General features: G+C 46.7%; 1 protein-coding gene across 1 annotated transcript in view; it reads right to left on the minus strand.

Annotated features, from left to right (window-relative positions):
- Positions 1-23,949, minus strand: part of LOC119962249 — a 131,794-nt gene that overhangs the window by 61,163 nt on the left and 46,682 nt on the right. Inside the window, exon 4 of the mRNA XM_038790239.1 lies at positions 7,231-7,407. Coding sequence (XP_038646167.1) covers positions 7,231-7,407 — 177 coding nt within the window. The remainder of the gene's footprint in view (positions 1-7,230; positions 7,408-23,949) is intronic.

The raw sequence follows: 23,949 nt of genomic DNA on the forward strand, positions 1-23,949 counted from the left end.
AGAGGATTGTAATCTGAATGAGGAAGTTTAAGATCACCACAAGAAGGAGAAATGGTTAGGAAAAATGTCTTTAAACAGGGTGACAAGAATGTGGAATTCACCACCTTAAACCGTTGCTCAAGCAGAGTTCATTCTTTAAGAGGATTAAACAGTTGTCTTTACAAAAGAAGACCATTAAAGGATATTGGGATTGAGGAGAGTGGAATTATAGACTACACAGTTCCTACAAAGAAAAATTGATGAGGTAAATGTGATAGTCACAAAACGTATTATAGTACTGTGACACTCTTAGGATTCTAAAGATCTGCCGTAAATTTATTATGATGTGGAATTGCCAGCGTTGGACTGGGGTGAGCACAGTAAGAAGTCTTATAACACCAGGTTAAAGTCCAACAGGTTTGTTTCAAATCACTAGCTTTCAGAGCCCTGCTCCTTCCTCAGGTGAATGAAGAGGTATGTTTCAGAAACATATATATAGACAAATTCAAAGATGCCAGACAATGCTTGGAATGAGGTAATTCAGTCTTTACAGATCCAGAGATAGGGATAACCCCAGGTTACCAAGCCAGGTCCTGGCTTGAGACAATTCACACCTCTTTAACCTGGGGTTAAAACACCCGTGTGCTCCTCTAATTATTGAATCACCTGTCATTATGGCCCTTCCAGTCTTCTTTGTTGCCCCCCCCCCCCCCCTCCCCGCCCTGTACAGTTGAGCAACCTGTGATGCTATGGACTTTGGCTCTTGCTGCACCCTCCAGATGAACGATCACCCTCATCAGTATTCAGAATAGAATTGGAGTGGGATGCAGTCAGAGCATTCCTTCACTGCCTGTTTCTTTATGACTATTTAGTGGTCACCCATTTCCCATATACCACAAAGCCCCAGGGTAACCATGCGATCCACTTAACTCTCAACCTCATGGCTTGCACCACAGATGCCAGCTGCTATTCAAGTTCCGAAACTCGGGTCTCAAGCTACTGCAACCCGAATACACTTCCTGCACAAATGGCTTTCCAGGACATGGGAAGCATCTTGCAATTCCCACATTGCAAAGAATGTGCATTTGAGGTTGGAATAGCCGTGCCATTACCTTATTTATTAACTAATATCCTTGTTACTGCTGATAAATCTCATCAATATTACTGAAGCTTTGCCAATACTAATAAATCTTACTACTACTGATAATTTGGGCAGTACGGAGGCACAGTGGTTGGCACTGCTGCCTCACAGCTCCAGGGACCAAGGTTCAATTCGGGCCTCAGGTGACAGTCCGTGTGGAGTTTGCACTTTCTCCCAGTGTCTGCGAGGAGACTTAATTAAATGCTCCGGTTTCCTCCCACTGTCCAAAGATCTGCAGGTTAGGTGGATTGGCCATGCTAAATTGCTCCTTAGTATCCAAAAGGTTAGGTGGGGTTACTGGGATAGGATGGAGGCGTGGGCTTAAATAGGGTGCTCTTTCCAAGGGACGGTGCAGACCTGATGGGCCAAATGGCCTCCTGCACCATAAATTCTACGATTCTAATCCCTACTAACACTCTTGCCCGCTGTGTCTGATTCTGCTGTCCTGGCTTTCCCCACTCTCTCTTCTATTTCTGCTCTGTTTAATCCTCCAAAGACTCACTCACCCCTTCTATCTCCAAAGTCTGACCACTTGTCCTGCCCCTCTCATGCTCTTTGCCACTCCAAAATCTCACTGCGCTCTTCCCCCCCCCCCCCCCCCCCCCAAATCTGATGCTCTTTAACCCTCTGAAGTGTCACTGCGCTCTCTCCCCATCTCACACGGTTCAACCCTCTGAATTCCCGCCCTAATATATTGAAGCACATTGAAGAACCGCTTTCTGGTAATTTATATTTCACCATTCAGTTAAGGGTTAAAAAATAGAAAGCATTTAATTAAGCTCATACAAGAACTTACAAAAATAAGGGACAGCACATGTAAAGATTGTATTTCAACACTTTTGACGTACCAATTTGCATTTATCTATCTGCAAGGTACATTCCACGACTAAACATCAGTAGATTAGTACAATGTTTCACTATAAAGAATCAGTTATGGGAACTGCTGAGGATGTTTGAATTTTTTCATAAGTTTAGTTCTTGATTCGTACTATACTATCAGGATCCCACTGTATCTGTATGTCATTGTGCCACTTTGATAACTGCAAATTATTCTCCTAATTCCTACTATTAGTGCAGTGCGTAATTCAGTGCAGTGCGTAATTCAGTGCAGTGCGTAATTCAGTGCAGTGCGTAATTCAGATCAAAGATATTTTACTTGTTCAGTCAAAGAACAATATTTTGTTAAACATGGCAATTACCGAAAAAACTTGGATTCATATAGCACTTTTTGCAATCTGCGGACATTCGAAAGAATGTCATGGCCAATTAAGTAATTTTGAAGTTTAGTCACTGTTGCCAAGACTCTGGTACCACTATTAATCTTGTATTGGTACTCTATAAAAGGGGCTCAATCTCAATTAGATATCAATACATCAGTTAGAAGGAAAGAACGGCTCAGTAGTAGAAACTATTTGTTGTAATTTTGTTGCAAATGTTCAGGTCATTCTGGAAAACATGATTTAAACCATCAAATGGCAAAACCTATTTTTTTTAAATATTTTTGTTTATATGTACATTAAAGGAAATAAATAGAATCCGTAACTCAAGACAATCGTGGCATTTATGATTGAGAAAAACAATACAAGATAGCACAACTATAACCCGACATAAACATAGAAGCACCACACAGGAGCAATACAAACTTCTATACTACAATATTACAGCTTCCTTAGATAATATTCAAAACTTGTGATTGGAATAGCAGATATGTAACATCACAGACACTCTTCATAATATCTGCATGTAAGAATTATGAAGTGTTCTTTTCCAGGCCTTAATTTTACACAGCAAAGTATAGATTTTGTGCTGCTCATATCCCAACATTCACCATGGCCTAGGCACTCATCATTAAATATTTAGAGTACCCAATTCATTTTTTCCAATAAAGGGGCAATTTAGCATGGCCAATGCACCTAGCCTACATATCTTTTTGGGTTGTGGGGGTCAAACCCATGCAGACACGGAGAATGTGCAAACTCCACACGGACAATGACCCAGGGCCGGAATTCGAACCCGGGTCCTCAGCGCTGTAGGCAGCAGTGTTAACCACTGTGCCACCGTGCTGCGCTGGCACTCATCATACCTGTGCACAATGGCCTCCATTGGCTTCCTGTCCAACAGTGCCTCATCCTGGTTTTCAAATTCCTTCAAGGCCTCACCTCTCATCATCTCTGTAATCTCCTCCAACCTCTAAAATCTTCTGAGATCCCTGCACTTCTCCAAATTCTGTCTCTTGTGTATCCCCAGTTTTAATAATTAGGATATTGCCTCTGTGCTTTCAATATCTAGGCATTAAGCCGTGGAATTTTTTTTCCCCCTAAACCTCTCTACCTATCTCTTTATAATGCTCCTTAAAAACTACCTCTTTGATCAATCTGTCAGTTATCTGCCTTAATATCTCCTTATGTGGCTCAGTGTCAAATGTTGCTCACTAATGCTTCTGTGAAGTGCCCTTGAGTGTTTTATTATGTTAAAGGTGTTATATAAATATAAGTTGTTGTTTCTGTTCAAATACCAAGAGGAGGATCAAATTAGCTAATGGAAATAAAATTAAAAAGGAAATATCTCATTTTAAAGTGCTTCAGGTTAAAAGCAGCACTTCTGAACTGTTTTCATTGTTATACACAAGTGTCTAGTGCTATATAATTAGTGGTTGTGCTTTCTGCAACCAAGGCTTTACTCTGAAATTCTCTTCTTAAACCTCTTGGACTCACTCTGCTTCTCTAAAATGCTTTTTAAAACCTACCTCTTTAACCAAGCTTTTAGTCACCCCCTGATACCTCCTCCTTTCATTCAGTGTTAATTTCATTCTGATTACACACCCAAAGCATCTCAGGGCATTTTGGTGCATTAAAAAATAATTATTTATGCAAGTGGTAGCTGCTGTTACCTAACTTTGCTTATATTGTAAACGACTTGATCATACAGTGTTAATTGTGGAAGTTAAAGTTAGGTGTATATAGTGGGGCAACGGAGCATTCGTTGGATAATTACATGTCAACATATAAAGAGACACTTTTTGATACTGGTGGTCAGCTAACAGGGCCAGGAGTTATACATTGTGAATAATTCTAAAACTGAGTAAGGATTGACTTCTGCTCTCCTCCTTCGCCAACTGATGGAGGTTTATGGCATTTACAAAACAGTATGGTCCAACTTAATTTATTTGCCCAGAATTCTAAATAGTACAGGAGATCTTGTGTATGTTTTTTTAATATAAATTTAGAGTACCCAACTCTTTTTTTTCCAATTAAGGGGCAATTTAGCATGGCCAATCCACCTATCCTGCCCATCTTTGAATTGTGGGGGTGAGACCCACGCAGACACGGGGAGAATGTGCAAACTCCACATGAACAGTGACCTGGGGCCGGGATCGAACCCGGGTCCTCGGCGCCATGAGACAGCAGTGCTAACCACTGTGCGACCGTGCTGCCCCACTCATGTATATTCGTTCGTTGCACATAAAGATAATGCCAAACAGATCAAGGACAATAACAGATTATAAGTAGCCTGACAAATAATTAATTCACAAAAGTGGTTGTGAGCAATTGAGTTGCTTAAATGGAATGGAACACGAGCACCCATCTGGTATTCTATTTCTGAACCCAATGCTAAATTGATGTTTGAGCCAAAAAAAATTAATGGAGTACCAATTCTGTATTGATGCACATTACAGTACAGGTGCACACCATTTAAATAGCTCTTTGGAGAGGCTACAGAAAGCTATAGTCTAAAACCTAGGCTTGCATGTTGGCAGTGGCAGCAGTAGTCTTAAAAAAAATTTTCTTGCAGCTTTATAGCTTTGAGAAATTATCAGTAGTGAGCTTCATAAAGAGATTTCTATTCCACTTTTCATGATTGGCCCACTACCACAATGTCGCTTTAGTGTATTTTATCATTATGCTTATGATTATAAGACCGTCTTATCACGAAGATTAAATACAGAAGGAAAACATTAACATAACACTTGGTTACAAAGTACAACTGCATCAAGCAAAAAGCCCAGTGAAAAGGTTGTAGAACTCTTGATTTATCATATTGTTCCTGAAGCAACTTCCATTTTAATGAAAGCATATAATGATAATATAACATGTTATCTTACACCAGTAATTTTAGCAGTCCCTATTGAGACAATACCTGTCACACTAAATCCCACCACCAGTGGGTACATTCTTGATTTCTCAGACAGACATGCACAATTTATTTAGATTCTCACCTTCAAATCAATGTGGAGCAATGTGGGTAGAAGCCAACACAAAAATGGCATTTCAAATTGTAAAGAATGAGCCCCCTTCTGAGTCCATCTCATACCAAGTTAAAGTCGCATTGCATGTCTGGATCGTATGCACTTTTTGGCAGTCTTAGCAGAAACTGTATAGAATCAGGCTACCACCATCTGAAACTGGTGGTGTTGCCCCCTCCTAATCTCTAGCAGCAATCCTATAACATCTCTCCCAAAAGGTTATTGATTATGCCAGAGCCCGGACGGACAGAGAGACATTTCAGCAGCAGTTAGATGATCAACAGTCAGGACCCAAGTTAATGTTTACACTACCTAACCAAATACAGTGACAAATCGACTGTAGATACCTTCTTAGCTTCAATAGCATCAGTTGCTCTTTTGAGAAGTTTTGATTTTTTTAAAACCTCATATCTACCTTTGGGATAGCAAAATCTGAGAAGAGGGGAAGGAAACCTTGGTGTAACCAAGCAAACCATGTTAAAAGGCTAACCTTGGCCTCTAAAGTAGATCTCTAATATAAATTAGTTTTCAACTAAAAGGGACCCTGCAATCTGGACCAAATACTTGTGCTGATTTATTTTTTCAACCGTACTAAAGTTGGGCCAAATTTTGATTAAGTGAGTCAAGATTCATATGAAATTTGCTGCTTTATTCCACCGTAAAGTGAAGATAAACTGTTATAATCAGTTTTACTTATTACCATTAATACAACTTGTTGTTGCATCATAAAGAAAATGCATGCTATTCAGAGATGTCTTTATTTAAAGCTCATTTTCTAACTCCGCCTCCTGTGACCCATCCTCCTCACAGCCCTTTGCTGTTCCAATGGCCCTGTTTTTTTAAAGCGCAACTCCAGTGTCAGCTTGAAGTCTCCACCCCGCGCCCCACCCCCAACCGAGCCAAAAGGAATCCACCAACCTAACTTGGAGATATCGAAAGAAATAGTCCTCCCAACCACAATAAGTGTGAACAATCACTACGAGAACGTCAAAGGATTGTTTTCATTGTCTCCAGTGCACAGGCCCAATACACTCCATCTGAGAACCAATTTATATTTAGTGATCCCCTGCAGATTGGCCTTTTTTTTTCTTAAACTTGTTTTACATCAAAGTTTTCTTTTCCCAGGACACAGGTCTGAAAGTCCAAAGTGTTAGCAACTTTGAAAGTTCTGCCGTTACTCTGGTTGAGATCAATCTACTCAAAAGACAGGCCAGGATCAAACAGGTACCTTCCTGGATTATGTTTATACCATAAAATACAGGGACATTAGTTATTAACCTTTTCAATTAATCTTCATAAGCAGCCGGGAAAATATCGACTATGATCCCACCTCTTCCCGGTCCCCATTCTGCCCCTCTTGAATCGGGACAGTAAAGATCAACTTCTTCATCCGCCAAACTGTCATACTGGCAACCCAGTACACCAACTCAAGTGGAACAACCACTTCTCCCAAACAACAAGCAGCACAGCGTTAGGGAAATTGCCAGAATTTAACTAAAGAAGCTTCACGATTCGAAAGAGAATATAAGAGTGGTGAAACGTTAGCCAGTTAGGAATTGTAAAACGAAGCGACTGCACACTGTTAAGTGGACGTTCAGAAGCAGTTATTCCCCCCGGTTTTAAACACCTCGGTACACTTTGCAAGCAATCGTACAGCACAGGAGGTTCGACGAATTGGCCTTTTGAAATGAATGCTTCGCATTAACCTTGGTGCTGGAACCTCCAAAAAAAACTGTCACGATGATTTTCTGAGTTGTGTAATGTTGCAAACATGGTGTTTAGAAGAAGCCTCGCAATCTGCCCATATCTCCAGCACTGCAGGAACGCTCGCACACCAGAAAAATAAAGCCACAGTTCCAACACCCACCTTAATACAGAGAGGAGACTTTTGCAACTTCCTTCTGTCGACCAGCCGGGTACAGTGCAGGGCAGGGAGACAGATCTTTTTTTGAGAGGTTTTCTTTTATTTTCACGGAAAAGTAGTCTCTCGGAGACATTCGCCCGGATACATTGTGGACCTACATGGCAGGTTGCTTCCAAAAGCCTCCGTTATGTGTCCACACAAGCTGCAGCTCTCCAAACACCCCTCCTCTCCCTCCCCCCCTTGAGCTTCCAGTCTCCTCGCTCTGGGGGCTCGAGAGCGTCGAAACTACGGGAAAAGATACTGGGTGATTGACAGCTCGTCAGGTGCGCGCCCCTTGATTGGAGGGAAACGTCGCCCGGGCAACAAGGGCCGATCGGTCATTGGCTGGTAACTTGTATGGGTGGCCCGCCTTCCCCGGCCTGCACCAATCAGAATGTGGGAGAATGTGCGGCAGGGCAGCGCGTGCCCGCCCGGGCCCGGCCAGCGGAAGCGTGGGCAGCTTCTGAACCCACACACAGAGGGAGAGAGGCTGTTAGTGTTCTTACTCACACCTCCACACAGAGACACGCTGCTCTCCTGTCTGTGCGATCACCCCGCTGCACGGGGGGGGGGGGGGGGGTCTAGTGTCAGTGGTGCTTTTCCAGGCTTTATCAAAGTGGCCAAACACACACATACCAGAAGCCGAAAGAATTAAAAACCCCCGTCAGTCGCGCGGCGGGAGTTGCAAAGTGCCCCGGAAAGGAGCCTTCCCACCCTGGAAGAGCTGCCGGCTTCTCTTGGGCAATCGCTGAGCTAATCTTTGACAGACCCATCCATCCTTGCTTGCGCGTGAACACTTCCACACGCACTCGGCGGGGGGAGTCAGCATTCCTCGCCAATTCGTGCTTGCTTTTGCAAGCAAAACTAAGTTGGCCTCTTTGCGGGGAATTTCATCCACTTGGCTGATTTATTTGTCGACGTTTGGGTCGCTAGAGATCCGCGTTTTTATGTTCTTTCTATATTTACGCTCGGGGTAAAGTTAAAGGGAGCAACCATTGTAACGGTGCCCTGTCGACCCTTTCGGGAGAGGTAGGTTTTGTGGGCGCGAAGAGTCCTTGTCAAACTGGGGGGGGGGGGGGGGGGGGGGGGGGGAATTAAGAGTTGATTACAGGCGAGGTAAGAAATGGGTATAAATTAAATTGTCTAATTATGTTACCGCGTGTTGAAGAGCTACGATTTGGGGGATGTCATTATAATCGTGCTGGTCAACAATTTGCAGTTGCATTCAAAGTTTTTAAAATAATACTTAGGCGCTTGATAGAAGTATGAGGGGCAACGGAAATTGAGCTCAAACTTTAATACTTCGGAAGGTTGAGCAAAAGCGTAAAGGAAGGTCTTAAAAGAGGTTTAGGGAAAGTATTCCAGATAGGGCTTGTCAAAGAAACCGTTTAAGGGTTGGAGGTATGTACTTCTAGAGCTGGAAGAGGTTACAAAGATAGGAAGATGAACAACGAACTATACAGCATAGAAACAGGCCCTTCGGCCCTCCAAACCTGTGCCGCTTATGATGCCGGTCTAAACTAAATGCTTCTGCACTTCAGAGGTTCGTATCCCTCTATTCCCATCCTATTCATGTATTCGTCAAGATGACTCTTAAACGCTTCTATCTTATCTGCTTCCACCACCTCCCCTGGCAGCACATTGCAGGCACTTACCACCCGCTGTGTAAAGAAAACTTGCCTCGCACATCTCTAAATATTCCCCCTCACACCTTAAACCTTTGTCCCCTAGAATAGAAAAGCATCCAACTATCCACTCTGCCATGCCACTCATAATTTTGTAAACCTCTTATCAGGTCATCTCTCAAACTCCTTCATTCTGGTGAAAACAATCCGAGTTTATCCAACCTCTCCTCATCGCAGATACCCTCCAGGTCAGGCAACATCCTGGTAACCCTCTTCCGTACTCTCTCCAAAGCATCCACATCCTTCTGATAGTGTGGTGATCAGAATTATACGCAATATTCCAAATGTGGCCTAACTAAGATTGTGTACAGCTGCAGCATGACCCACCAATTTTTCTTCTCAATGCCCTGACCGATGAAGGCAAGCATGCCGTATGCCTTCTGGACTACCTTATCCATCTGTGTTGCCACTTTCAGTGCTCTGTGGACCTGTATGGCCAGGTCTCGCTGCCTGTCAATATTGCTAAGGGTTCTGCCATTTGCTATATAATTCCTACCTGTATTAGACCTTCCAAAATGCATTATCTCACATTTGTCCAGATTAAACTCAATCTACCATTTCTCTGCTCAAGTCTCCAACCAATCTATATCTTGCTGTATCCTCTGACAATCCTCTTCACTATCCGCAACTCCACCAATCTTTGTCATCCCCAAACTTACTAATCAGACCAGCTACATTTTCTTCCAAATCACTTGTATATACTACAAACAACAAAGGTCCCACCACTGATCCCTGCGGAACACCACTAGTCACAGCCTTCCACCGAAAAGCACCCTTCCACTGCTACCTCTGTCTTCTATGACTGAGCCAGTTCTGTATCTATCTTGCTAGCTCACCTCAGATCCCATGTGACTTCACCTTTTGTACCAGTCTGCCATGAGGGACCTTGCCAAAGGCTTTACTGAGGTCCATGGAGACAACATCCACTGTCCTTCCTTCATCGATCATCTTCGTCATTTCCTCAAAAAACTCGATCAAGTTAGTGAGACATGACCTCTCTTCACAAGAATATATAATTTGAGGTATTAAGATGTAGGCCATTGAGGATGAGAGTGATGGGCAAGTGGACAAATAGGAAATATCAGTGATTGTCAAACTCGGGGGCGCAACCCGCGGGTGGGTCGCAGGCGGATGTCAGGAGGGTCGCGGAGCCGTCCTTCGCGGCACTCCCAATCGCGCAGATCCGCACGCACCGGCCGCAGCAGCCGGCTTTTAATAACGTCAGCTGCACATGCGCAGGCGCACCAATGATTGGGCACGCATGCGCAGTGCAGCCGCATTTTTTGTACATGTTCGCAGCCATTTTGAAGGCCACTTGCAGCCTGCTGCTGCAGAGATGCAGTAGATTTTTAAAAAAAATTCTACCTAATCTTCCTGCCTAAAGGTGGCAGAGAGCAGGTCACGCCCCCCGAACGTTGACGTCACGTGCTTTGGGCATGATTGCGATTCCTCCATTTGGTTAGCAGCAAACAAGCAACATAACAGTAAAATTTAAAATGGATCGTTTTGTTATAAAGAAGAGAGGGCCAGAGACACAAACAGGCCAGGATCTCACAACTAAACCTGCTGAAGAGAGTGACTCGAGAATCCACAGCAGGACAAAGTAGTGTCGGTGTGAGCGTTCAGGAGGGTCCACACCAGGACAAAGCAGTGCTGGTGTGAGCGTTCAGGAGAGTCCACACCAGGACAAAGCAGTGCTGATGTGAGCATTCAGGAGAGTCCACACCAGGACAAAGCAGTGCTGGTGTGAGCTCCAGGGCCTCTGGTGAACAGCCCAATAAGAAGAAACTGAAATCAGGCACAAAGCAATATAAAGACAATTTTTTAAGGTATGGATTTATTAATTGTGCCAATGCAAATCAGGATGCAAGGCCCATGTGCGTTATATCCCGGGAAGTGCTGGCAAATGAAAGTTTAAAACCCTCAAAACTTCAAAGGCATTTGAAGACTAAGCATGGCGAGTTTGAGGACAAACCTCTTGATTTTTTTCAAAGGATGCAATGAGAACTTTAATCGTCAGCTGAAGTCCTCAGCAGAAATATTACATTGAACGACAAAGTACAATTAGCCTCTTACATGGTAGCTTACCGTGTAGCTAAAGAGAAAATGTCCCACACTGTAGCAGAGAGATTAATTCTTCCTGCAGCATTAGATATAGTTCGTACGGTCATAGATGAGAGGTTCGTTGAAAAAGTGACATGCATCCCACTTAGTGATGGCACAGTGGCTCGCCTAATTTCTGATATTGCTGAGAATTTAGAACCCCAGCTTATTTCTCATTTAAAATCAGTGCAGGCGTTCTCAATACAACTAGATGAAAGTTCAGACGTTTCAGATTGTGCAACCTTGCTAGTTTACGTTAGGTATGTTTGGCACAATGAATTTGTTGAAGATTTGCTGTGCTACCTGACTTTAGCAACCCACACGACTGACGCAGAAATTTTTGAAGTTTTGAATAATTTTGTGGTTGGAAAGTGCGGGTTCGACTGGGTACATTGCAGAAGAATCACAAGTGATGGAGCAGCCAACATGACTGGGAAAAACAGCGGAGTTATAGTGAGGAGTAAGGAGACAGCTGGTCAGGACATTGTTTGGAATCATTGTTTTATTCACCATGAGGCACTGGCATCGAAAGGAATTCCATCCAATCTTTTTTTTTAAATTTAGAGTACCCAATTAATTTTTTCCAAATAAGGGGCAATTTAGTGTGGCCAATTCACCTACCCTGCACATCTTTTGGATTGTGGGGGCGAAATCCACACAAACACGGGGAGAATGTGCATTCCATCCAATCTTGAAGTGGTGTTGAAAGGAATACTGAAAGTTGTGAATTTCATTAAACACAGCCCACTCAATACCAGACTTTTTGACACTCTGTGTTCCGATATGGGGGTTGAGCACACATATTTATTGTTCCACACAGAAGTACATTGGCTGTCAAAGGGTCGGGTGCTACTCAGAGTTGACGAACTGAGGTACGAAATCCACGCTTTCCTCCTTGAGAAATTGTCCCCAAGGCTGATTCGTTTGCTGATGAAACTGGTCTTACAATGTCTTACCTTGCAGACATCTTTTCAATTCTAAATGAACTGAACCTTAAATTGCAAGGGAAGGATGATGATTGCTTTCGGCACTCGGAAGAAATCGAAGCTTTCCAAAAGATATTGAAAGTTTGGCAATTGCGAGTGCGAAGCCAAAACTACTACATGTTTCCCACACTGCTACGACACATCGAAGAAAACAGCATTAGTAAGGAGACTCTAAATGAATTGGCAAGCCTTATTCAGTTGCATCTGGCTGCGCTGATCGAGAATTTTGGTAGCTACTTTCCAGAGGAGAAGTTTAAGATTTTGAGAGAGAAGAGATGGGTGAAAATTCCCTTTGAGTTTGAGACCCCAGAATCAGTTCTTAACTTGCAGCTGACTCCAAATGAAGAAATTGAGCTTATGCGTCTCAGCTGTGACAGCATATTACAAACACGGCACAAGTCAATGAAGCTGTCAGCATTCTGGAGTAGCATCTCTGAGGAATATCCGGAGCTGAGTAAAACAAGCCTTTTGTTGCTCTTGCCCTTCACAACGACCTGACTTGTGCAAGGTTGGATTTTCCGTCCTCACAAAGATGAAGACAACACAAAGGAACCGGCTGAATCCTGCACCCGATATGCACATAACCCTCTCTTCCTGTGAACCTGATTGGAGTGAGATCGTGAGGACCAAGCAGGCTCACCTCTCACATTAATGGTAAGAGAAAATGGTGGGTTGCGAAGCTCGGCCGGCGTGGGTCACGAAGGTCGGCCGTCGTGGGTCGTGAAGGTCGGCTGGATTGGGTCCTGAAGGTTGGCCAGTTGGTAAAAATGTGTCCCCGGAAAAAAAGTTTGAAGAACACTCGTTTACAGAAGGGGGAAGATGGGAGAATAGCTAGCAATGCATTGGAATAATTGACAATGTACTGGGGGCGGGATTCTGTGATCCTGAGGCTAAGTGCTGACGCCGTCGGAAACGCCGTCGCATTTCTCGACAGCGTCAACACGGTCTCAGGATCAGCAATTCTGGCCCCCACAGGGCGCCAGCACAGCACTGGAGCGATCCTCGCCCCTCCAGCTGCTGATCCTGGAGTGAACTGGGGTCCGCGGGGTCCGCGCATGCGCAGTGTCACCAGCGCCAACACGCGCATATGCAGTGGCACTATGCGCATTGGCTCCCTTCTCCGCGGCAGCCCCGACGCAACATGGCGCAGGACTACAGGGCCTGGCGCGTAGGAAAGGAGGCCCCCAGCCAGAGAGACCAGCCCGCCGATCGGTGGGCCCCGTTTGCGGACCAGGCCACATCGGAGGCCCCCCCTCCGGGGCCGGACCCCCCCCCACCCCTCCCACAGGCCGTCCCCGGATCCTTCCATGCCAAGGTCTGCCGGATGAGAGCAGGTGTGAACGGCACCGGCTGGACTCGGGTTTTTAACGACGGCCGCTCGGCCCATCCGGTGTAGAGCAGCCCCCGACCGGCACCGCGCCAACCACGCCGGCGCCGATTCTCCACTTTGCGGAGAATCGCATTGAGGTGGCATGGCGCGATTCACACCGGTCACGGGGATTCTCCGGCCCGGCCCTGGGCTGAGAGAATCCTGCCCTGGATGTGAGAGTGAACAGTCTTTTTTTTTAATGTATTTTATTACAAACATGTATCAAAACATGTTACAACAAATAAACATCCCATGAACAGTCTTTGTGATAGGGTGGGAAGCTCAGTTCTGGGTTGAACTGAACACTAATGTTGTGAAAATTCTATTTAGTTCAAAACCTGGGAAAGTGGCTGGGGAGAGGTCTGAGGTTGTTGATGAGGGAATGAGTTTTTGCTTGGATGGCAGGTGATGGCTACAGTGTTCTTGAGCCTTAGCTCAATGAAATTGAAGTTTATCCAACATGGGATGTCAGATCAGCATTTTGGTAGCACAGAGACATGGTCCAAGAGAGGTAGAGCTGGATGGCTTTGTTGTAAAAGCATAATCCACATGTAAAGGAGATTGCGAAGGATACATCCTTGGGGTACTCCTTTTTCTTTATAAATTTAATGTACCCAATTAATTTTTTCCAATTGAGGGGTAATTTAGCGTGGCCAATCCACCTACCCTGCACATCTTTGGGTTGTGGGGGCGAGACCCACGCAAACACGGGGAGAATGTGCAAACTCCACACAGACAGTGACCCGGAGCTGGGATCGAACCTGGGACCTCAGCGCCGTGAGGCTGCAGTGCTAACTTGAGGTACTCCTTAAGTGACAGTGTGGAAGTGGGAACAGAACCTGTTGCTGGGGTTGCTCTGGTTACTATTGGGTAAGTAAGAGTGAAGCAAGCACAGGAAGTCAGCTAAGGTGGACAAAGTTTTCTTATTTTTATTTGTTCATAGGTTGCGTGTGTCACTGGCGAGACCAACATTTATGTCCTTCACTAATTACCTTTGGTGGTAGTGAGACGCCTCCTTGAACCGCTACCATCCGTATGTTGAAGGTACATCGGCAGTGCTGTTAGGAAGGGAGCTCCAGGATTTTGACACAGTGACAGTGAAGGAACAGCGATAGAGTTCCAAGTCAGGATGGCATGTGGTTTTGAAGACAAGCTGAAAGCGGTGGTGTCCCCAAGCATCTGCTTCCCTTGTCCTTCAGGGTGGTAAAGGCACAGGTTTGGAGGATGCTGTACAAGAAGCCTTGGTGATTTCCTGCAGTGCATCTTGCACGTGGTACACTCTGCTGCTACTTTTTCGGCAGTGGAGAGAGTAAATGTTGAAGATGGTGCCTATTGGATGGTGCCCAGCTTTGCATTTGTTGAGCTGCACTTATCCAGGCAAATGGTGAGTACTCCACAACACCTTAGTCTTTGTGCCTTGAAAATGTGGACAAGCCTTTGGGAATCAGAAGATGAATTACCCACTGCCAATTCCCAGCCTCAGGCCTGTTCTTGTAGCCACAATATTTATATGGCTGGTCACCCCCATCCCCCCTCAATGGTGTTGTGTGTCCCCCCGCCCCCACCTCAGGATGTTCCCCTGCGGGATTCAGCATTGACAATGCCATTGAATGTCAAGGGGAGATGGTTAGATTCTCTCTTGTTGGAGAGGACCATTACCTGGCACTTCTGTGGTATAAATGTTACTTGCCATTTATCAGCCCAAGCCGGAACATTGCCCAGGTCTTATATGGACACAGACTGCTTCAGTAGCTGAGGAGTTACATAGAACAGTACAGCACAGAACAGGCCCTACGGCCCTCGATGTTGTGCCGAGCAATGATCACCCCACTTAAACCCACGTAACCCGTATCCCAACAATCCCCCCATTAACCTTACACTACGGGCAATTTAGCATGGCCAATCCACCTAACCCGCACATCTTTGGACTGTGGGAGGAAACCGGAGCACCCGGAGGAAACCCACGCACACACAGGGAGGACGTGCAGACTCCACACAGACAGTGACCCATCCCGGAATCGAACCTGGGACCCTGGAGCTGTGAAGCATTGATGCTAACCACCATGCTACCGTGAGGCCCTTACGAATGGTGCTGAACATTGTGCAGTTATCCACGAACAGCCCCACTTCTGGCCTTATGGTGGAAGGAAGGTCATTGATGGAGCATCTGAAAATGGTTGAGCCTAGGATGCTACCCTGAGGAACTCCTGCAGTGATGTCATGGGGCTGAGATGATTGATCTCCAACAACTATAACCCTTTTCCTTTGTGCTAGGTATGACTCCAGCTGGTAGAGAGCTTATCCCCTTGATTTCCATCGACTTCCGTTTTGCTGGAGCTCCTTGATGCCACACTCAGTCAAATGTTGCTTTGATGTCAAAGGCAGTCACTCTCACCTCACCACTTGCGTTTAGCTCTTTTGACCATGTTTGGACCAAGGTTGTAATAAGGTCAGGAGCTGAGTGACCCTGGTGGAACGAAAACTAGCTTCAGTAAGCAGGTTATTGCTGTGTAAGTGCCATTAGATAGCACTGTGGACAAGCCCAAACATGACTTTACCGGTGTCGAAGTAGGCTGATGGGGCGGTTATTAGCCAGGTTGGAATTGTCTTGATTTTTGGGGACAGGTCATACTTGGGCAATTTTTCACATAGGTGTCAGAGTTGTAGTTGTACTGGAACAGGTTGGCTAGAGGTACGGCTAGTTCTGGAACACAAATCTATTGCTGGAATGTTCTTCAGGGTCCATAGCCTTTGCAGTATCCGGCACCTTTGGTGAATCCAATTAACTGAAGACTGGCACCTGTGATGCTTGGATCCTCAGGAAGAGGCCGAGATGGATCATCCAGTTGGCACTTCAGCCTTGTCTTTTGCACTGTTGTGCTCGACTCTCCTGTCATTGACAATGGGGATATTTGTGGAGTCAATATCTCCTGTTAGTTCTTTGGTTGTTCACCAAATTCATGGCTGGAGTAGCAGGATTCCAGAGCTTAGATGTGATTTGTTGGTTGTAGGATTGCTTAGCTCTCTCTATCGCATGCTGCGTCTGCTATTTGGCATGCAAATGGTCCTGTGTTGTAGCGTCACCAGGCTGACACCTTATTTTAGGTATTCCTGGTGCTGCTCCTGGCATGCTCTGGCATGTTGAATAAGTATTAAAGAAGGATTGTGTAATTCACTGTGTCAGAGCAGAAAGGATAGTTGTGGAAAATGTTGATTCAGAGCTATGATACAGTCAGGAATCTGATTTGAGCGGTTCAGACCAAATCCGGGGAGAATTGAGCATGGGTCTGCAAGATAACAATGTACTTACAGACCCTGGAGAGGAAGAAGGGATTGGAAATAGAGACAGAGGCCGGTGGCGACTATGGAGGAGTAGGTTGCACATTTGGTGGCTCCCGCTCTGGTTGGACTTTTGGACCTTTCCCCGGACTTTTCTTCGGAAGATTTGTTGGCTGAGGCAGCTGGGCATGGTTTCCTCACATTGGTTTATGAATAAAGTATTAGAAGTGTGCGAAAGGGCAGGAACAAGAAGCCAGTAGTGAGTGGTGTGGAAGCTGGAACGGGAGTCAGTATGGCTGAGGGACGGACCCCTGGGGTGGCAGCGAAGCGTGCAGCGGACCCAGTGATGCAATCCATCCAGGATGGTTTCACCAAACAAAAGCGTAAATGTCTGGACCCGATCAAGGAGTCAATTGATCGCCTGGAAAGCAGATTGGACGCCCAGGACTGGGCGATTCAGAAGATGGAGAAGGCGCTGCTGGGACAAGAGGAGCACCAAACAGCGGTGGAGTTGGAGGTGGGGGATGCTTCGAGAGCAGCAAGAAAGGCTCTTGGAAAAGGTGGAAGCCCTTGAGAACCGGTCCCGCCGACAGAATCTAAGAATCGTCGGGCTTCTGGAGGGGGCTGAGGGAGCAGATGCAGGAGCATACGTGGAGGGCATGTTCGATTAGCTGCTTGGTGAGGGGGCATTCCCCTGACCGCTGGAGGTGGACAGGGTGTACCGGGCGCTTGCCAGGAAGCAGCGGGCGGGGGACCCTCCGAGGGGCAATGGTGGTGAGATTCCACAGGTTCCTGGATATGGAATGTATTCTGCGGTGGGCCAAGCGCACGCGGAGTTACAAGTGGGAGAATAGCATCCTGCAGGTGTACCAGGACCTGAGCGTGGAGGTAGCGAGGAAGAGGGCAGGCTTCAATCAGGTCACGGCAATCTTCTTTTTTTTTCTTTTTATAAATTTAGAGTACCCAATTATTTTTTCCAATTAAGGGGCAATTTAGAGTGGCCAATCCACCTACTCTGCACATTTTTGGGTTGTGGGGGCGAAACCCACGCAGACACGGGGAGAATGTGCAAACTCCATACGGACAGTGACCCAGAGCCGGGATCGAACCTGGGACCTCAGCGCCGTGAGGCGGTTGTGCTAACCACTAGGCCACCGTGCTGCCCCGTAGGCAATCTTCCTAAAGAAGCAGGTGAAGTTCGGCCTGCTGTACCCGGCGTGCCTGTGGGTTACGCATGAAGACCAACACCATTATTTTGAGTCGCCCGATGAGGCGCTGGACTATGCAAAAAGAAAAGGACTGGTGGGAGCTTGAGACCTTTTAGACAAGACAAGGTTTGTTAAGGGCAGGCAGTTGGGGGCCAATGTTAGAAAGCTGCTCAATGTGATTATGATGCCCCCGGAAGGTAGGGAAGTTGAAGTGGTGGTTGCGATGGACGCGGAAAAAACGTTCGGCCGGGTCGAGTGGGATTACTTATGGGAGGTGCTGGAGTAGTTCGGGTTTGGGAGGGGCTTTGTTGACTGGGTTAGGCTGCTGTACCGAGCTCCAGTAGCTAGTGTACGGACAAATAGGACGACGTCGGAATATTTCAGACTACACCGGGGGAATGAGACAGGGATGTCCCATCTCCCCACTGCTGTTTGCGCTGGCAATAGAGCTACTGGCAATTCCTCTGAGAGCCTCAAGGGGATGGAAAGGGGTGGTCTGCGGGGGGAGGGGGGGGCGGTTGGTGGAGCACAGAGTCTCGTTGTATGTGGATGACATATGTCTCAGACCAATGGAGGGGATGGGGGAAATTATGGGAATCCTGGGAGAATTCGTTGGGTTTTCGGGTTACAAGCTCAATATGAGGAAGAACGAGTTGTTTGTGGTGCAGGCGAGGGGTCAGGAGAGGCAACTAGGGGAACTACCGTTCAGAGTGGTGGAGGACAGTTTTAGATACTTGGGTATTCAGGTGGTGAGGGATTGGGACAGGCGACACAAATTGAACCTGGCCCGGTTGGTGGACCAGATGAAGGAGGATTTTTGGAGATGGGACGCGCACCTGCTGTCTCTGGCGGGTAGGGTGCAGTCGGTAAAAATGACGGTCCTCCCGAGGTTTCTCTTCGTTTTCCAGTGCCTCCCCATCTTCATCCTGTGTTCTTTTTTCAAGTGGATCAATATGATTATTGTGCGCTTTGTGTGTTTGGGGGGGGGGGGGGGGGGGGGGATAAATCCCTGCGGGTGAAGAGGGCAATGCTGGAATGAAACCGAGGAGATGGCGAGCTGGGGCTGCCGAATTTCAGTAATTACTATTGGATGGCTAACATAGCCATGGTGAGGAGGTGGCGGGGGGGGGGGGGGGGGGGGGGGGGGGGAGCCGGCGTGGGTGCACATGGAGGCGGCCTCATGTAAGGGCACAAGTTTAGCGGCATTGGTGATGGCGCCCCTGCCGTTCCTGCCGGCGCAGTACTCCACCAGTCCGATGGTGGTGGCAGCCCTGAGAATCTGGGGGCAGTGGAGGAGACATGTGGGAGCAGAGGGGGCATCGGTGTGGTCCCCAATCTGCGACAATCATAGGTTTGCCCCGGGGAGGATGGATGGGGGGTTCTATATTTGGCAGAGAGCGGGGATAGAGAGGATGGGGACTTGTTCTTGGAAGGTTGTTTGCCAAGTATGAGGGCGTTGGAGGAGGTTTGCACTGGCTGGAGGGAATGATCTCTGGTATTTACAGGTACAGGACTTTTTGCGGAGGCAAGTGCCAACCTTCCCACTCCTGCCGTTAAGGGGGATTCAGGACAGGGTAGTTTCTCGAGTATGAATAGGGGAGAGGAGCGTCTCGGACAAAAATAAAGAGCTTATGACAGTGCTAGGAGGAGACGCAGACCGAGGAGCTGAAGCTTAAGTGGGAGGAGGAGCTGGGGGAAGAGATGGAGGGGGGTCTGTGGGCAGACGTGTTAGGAAGGGTCAATGCCACCGCAACATGTGCCAGGCTCAGCTTGATCCAGTTTAAGGTTGTTCACCGGGCTCACATGACGGTGGCCCGAATGAGCAGATTCTTTGGGGTGGAGGACAGGTGTGTGAAGTGTGCAGGGGGGCCAGAAAACCATGTTCACATGTTCTGGGCATGTCCAAAACTGAGGGGATTTTGGCAGGGGTTTGCGGACACCATGTCCACAGTATTAAATACGAGGGTAGCAATGAGTCCGGAGGTGGCGATTTTTGGGGTGTCGCAGGGTCCGGGAATCCAGGAGGAGAAAGAGGTAGATTTCATAGAATTTACAGTGCAGAAGGAGGCCATTCGGCCCATCGAGTCTGCACCGGCTCTAGGAAAGAGCACCCTACCCAAGGTCAACACCTCCACCCTATCCCCATAACCCAGTAACCCCACCTAACACTAAGGGCAATTTGGACCCTAAGGGCAATTTATCACGGCCAATCCACCTAACCTGCACATCTTTGGACTGTGGGAGGAAACCGGAGCACCCGGAGGAAACCCACGCACACACGGGGAGAACGTGCAGACTCCACACAGACAGTGACCCAAGCCGGGATTCGAACCTGGGACCCTGGAGCTGTGAAGCATTTGTGCTATCCACAATGCTACCGTGCTGCCCTATGTTCTGGCCTTTGCTTCCCTGGTAGCCCGGAGGTGTATATTGCTGGCATGGAGGGATTCAAAGCCCCCGAAATCGGATACCTGGCTTTCAGACATGGCAGGCTTCTGCTGCCTGGAGAAAATTAAGTTCGCCATGAGAGGGTCTCTGTTAGGGTTCGCCCAGAGGTGGCAACCATTTGTCGACTTCCTCGCAGAGAATTAAACGTCAGCAGAAGGGGCAGGGGGGTTAGGTTAGTGTAGCGTAGGGGGGTAAGTTAGGTTCGTGCGGGAGAGGGTGGCAGAATTTGCACTATGTATATATTTCTCTTGTTATTTATATTATTGATTTTGTTGCTGTTAAACTGCCAAAGAAAATACCTCAATAAAACATTTATTAAAAAAAAGGAAATAGAGACAGAGGAGTCGAGGGTCTTTTTTGAACAAGGAGGTGAAGGTGGTTTTGAAAGGAGAAATCATTGTAGTAGCGGGAACCATTCACAATACCAGCAATCATAGAATCATAGAATTTACAGTGCAGAAGGAAGCTATTTGGCTCATTAAGTCTGCACTAGCCCTTGAAAAGTGTACCCTACCTTAGCCTATCTCTACCCTATCCCCGTAATCCAGTAACCCCACCATCTTTTCAGACACTAAGGGCAATTTAGCATGGCCAATGCACCAAACCTGCACATCTTTGGACTGTGGGAGAAAACCCATGCAGACACAGGGAGAATGAGCAGACTCCGCAAGGATCGGGGATGAATTTGGATCTGTGGACAAGGAAGAGGGAGCAACAATGGAAGCTGAGTGGCAGTCTATCTTTGCAACCAAGAATTTTGCAAGATTATTGCATCAGTTTTTACACCTGAGGATGGAATAGGCGGGAAAGAGCACCCTACCCAAGGTCAACACCTCCACCCTATCCCCATAACCCAGTAACCCCACCTAACACTAAGGGCAATTAGGAATTGCCTAATTCCTAAGGCATAGCTGTATGAATATAGGAATAGCTGTAAACATTAAACGAGAGTTCATGACTTGTCATGACTTATACAGAAGGACTCTGAAAAATGTCATTGCGGCTCCTATTTTTGTTAATTTGGTAACCTGCCAGGCATCAACAGATATTTAAATAGCAATGCATGGACTCTGTAGAGAACCTGTCCAGGACATGACTTTCAAACAAGACTCAATTCTGTGGAAATCTACACACACATAAAATGTAAAAAATAGTAAGCTCAGGCTACTAATTATTACATGGATGGAATACAATCAACAGAGCCTATTTCTCATCTCCTCTGTAATATTTAATGCATTACTAAATGTAATTGCTCACCAAATGCAAATATGATGTACCACTCCCAGTACAAAATCCTGTACCTCTTACTTCCTTTTGTTTTCTAAATATTTGATAACTGATTATGTATGCGTACAGAACAAATGCCTTTTAATATCATACACCTTCCTTTTTAACCATGGTGGTTTCTTTTATAATCAACAAAAATGTATTACTTTTTATTCATTATTCTTCAAAGAGTGTTCGCTTTTGCTTTTGATTGTAAGTGAGCTCACTGATATGTGCGATGCATTTAAAAACTATTTTGCTAAACAAGGTACCTTATTCTCTTCGATATGCAATTTATCGATTTGGAAAATCTGCGTTGTTTGGTGCATTTCTTATTTGTGGAACAAATTCAGTATTTGATGGCTTACCACACGAGGTCCTTGTTTTCTGTTTGAATTGATTTTAAAAACAAAAGATCAAAATATTCTGAAATCAGTATTCAGTCCACTACAATGATTTGAAGATATATCTTCCTTATTTTTGTCATTCTAGTGTGAAAGGTGAGCAGATAAAAGTTAAATACTCTATTCAGAAATGAAAATCAAGCTACAATTCTCGATTATCCTGCTTTCACTGCCCTCCCTGACTCTGATTCAATGTTTGCTGCCTCTTATGCAGGGAATAATGTAAAACTGATACCCAGGATTTCTGTTTCTTTTTATAGAACAGTACAGCACAGAACAGGCCCTTCGGCCCTCGACGTTGTGCAGAGCAATGATCACCCTAGTCAAACCCACGTATCCACCCTATACCCGTAACCCAACAACCCCCCCACTTAACCTTACTTTTTAGGACACTAAGGGAAATTTAGCATGGCCAATCCACCTAACACGCACATCTTTGGACTGTGGGAGGAAACCGGAGCACCCAGAGGAAACCCACGCACACACGGGGAGGACGTGCAGACTCCGCACAGACAGTGACCATGATTCATGTCATATAATTACTGCTCTGAATTTCACTTTTTAACAATCCAATAATAAAAACATTGCATTTTGGTGCAAATAAATGTATATTGTTGATCTGGCCAGACCCCAACGTGCAGTATTGGAATGCACTATTGGGCCCAGCTGTTTTCTACCAAAATGTGCTCATCTTGCACTTCCATGTTTGAATACATACACTGTCCCCTAACAACATTAACCGAAGACATGATATCAAACTCCACATATATGGAGACAACACTCAGCTCCTCTTCACTATCACATCTCTCAACCCATTTCTAGTTTTGTATTGTCAGATTACATATCTAACATTCCAGTCTTAGATTAACCAAAATATTTGTCTCATTAAACATTAGGAATCGTAGCCTACAGTGCAGAAGGAGGCCATTCGGCCCATCGAGTCTATATCGGCCCTTGAAAAGAACACTCTAACTAGGCCTACTCCCCACCCTATCACTGCAACCCCATAACTCACCTAACCTTTGGACACAAAGGTATATTTTAGCGTGGCTAATCCACCTAAACTGCACGGGCGGAATTCTCTGCTCCCCACGCGGCCTGGGAGAATCACGGGAGGGCCTCCCGACATTTTTTACGCCCCCCTCGGCACCCCGCGATTCCCCCCCCCCCCCTCGGAAAAATCATCACTCACCGTTTTTCACGGCGAAGGCCGATTCTCCGAGCCCAATGGGCCGAGCAGCCGGCCTTTCACACCCGTTTCACCACGGCAGCAACCACACCTGGTCGCTGCATTCGTGAAACGGGCGCCAGATGCCCGTTTGGGGCATCTAGGGGCCCGATTTGGACGGGAGCACTGCGACTGTGCTCCGGAGGGGACAGGCCCCCGATCAGTGCCCACCGATCGTCGCGCCAGCGTCCAAAACGGACGCACTCTTTCCCCTCCGCTGCCTGGCAAGATCAAGCTGCCACGTCTTGCCGGGCGGCGGTGGAGAAAGACGGCACCGCGCATGCGCAGGTTTGTGCCGTCTGCGCGGTGATGTCTTCCGCGCATGCGCGGGTTGGAACCGGCAACCCGCGCATGTGCGGATGACATCATGAAAAGCGCCGTTCGCACGTCATTTCTGGCGGCCGAGGTCGCGGCTGGGAACGACGGGGGCCCGCTCCTAGCCCCCCGGGTGAGGGTGAATTAGGTGCGGGGAGCGGGCCCCAAAGCCGTTGTGAACCACGGCCGAGTTCACGACGGCCTCCGCGATTTTTGGCCTTAGCGGAGAATACCGCCCCACATCTTTGGACTGTGGGAGAAAATCAGAGCACCGGAGGAAATGCACGCAGACACGGGGAGAGTGTGCAACCTCGACACAGGCAGTCACCCAAGATTGGAATTGAACCTGATTAAGTTTTCCTGCCAGAGAGAGCAGGTCCCGTACACTGATG

The sequence above is a fragment of the Scyliorhinus canicula genome, chromosome 2, assembly GCF_902713615.1.
Source record: "Scyliorhinus canicula chromosome 2, sScyCan1.1, whole genome shotgun sequence".
Lineage (NCBI taxonomy): Eukaryota > Metazoa > Chordata > Chondrichthyes > Carcharhiniformes > Scyliorhinidae > Scyliorhinus > Scyliorhinus canicula.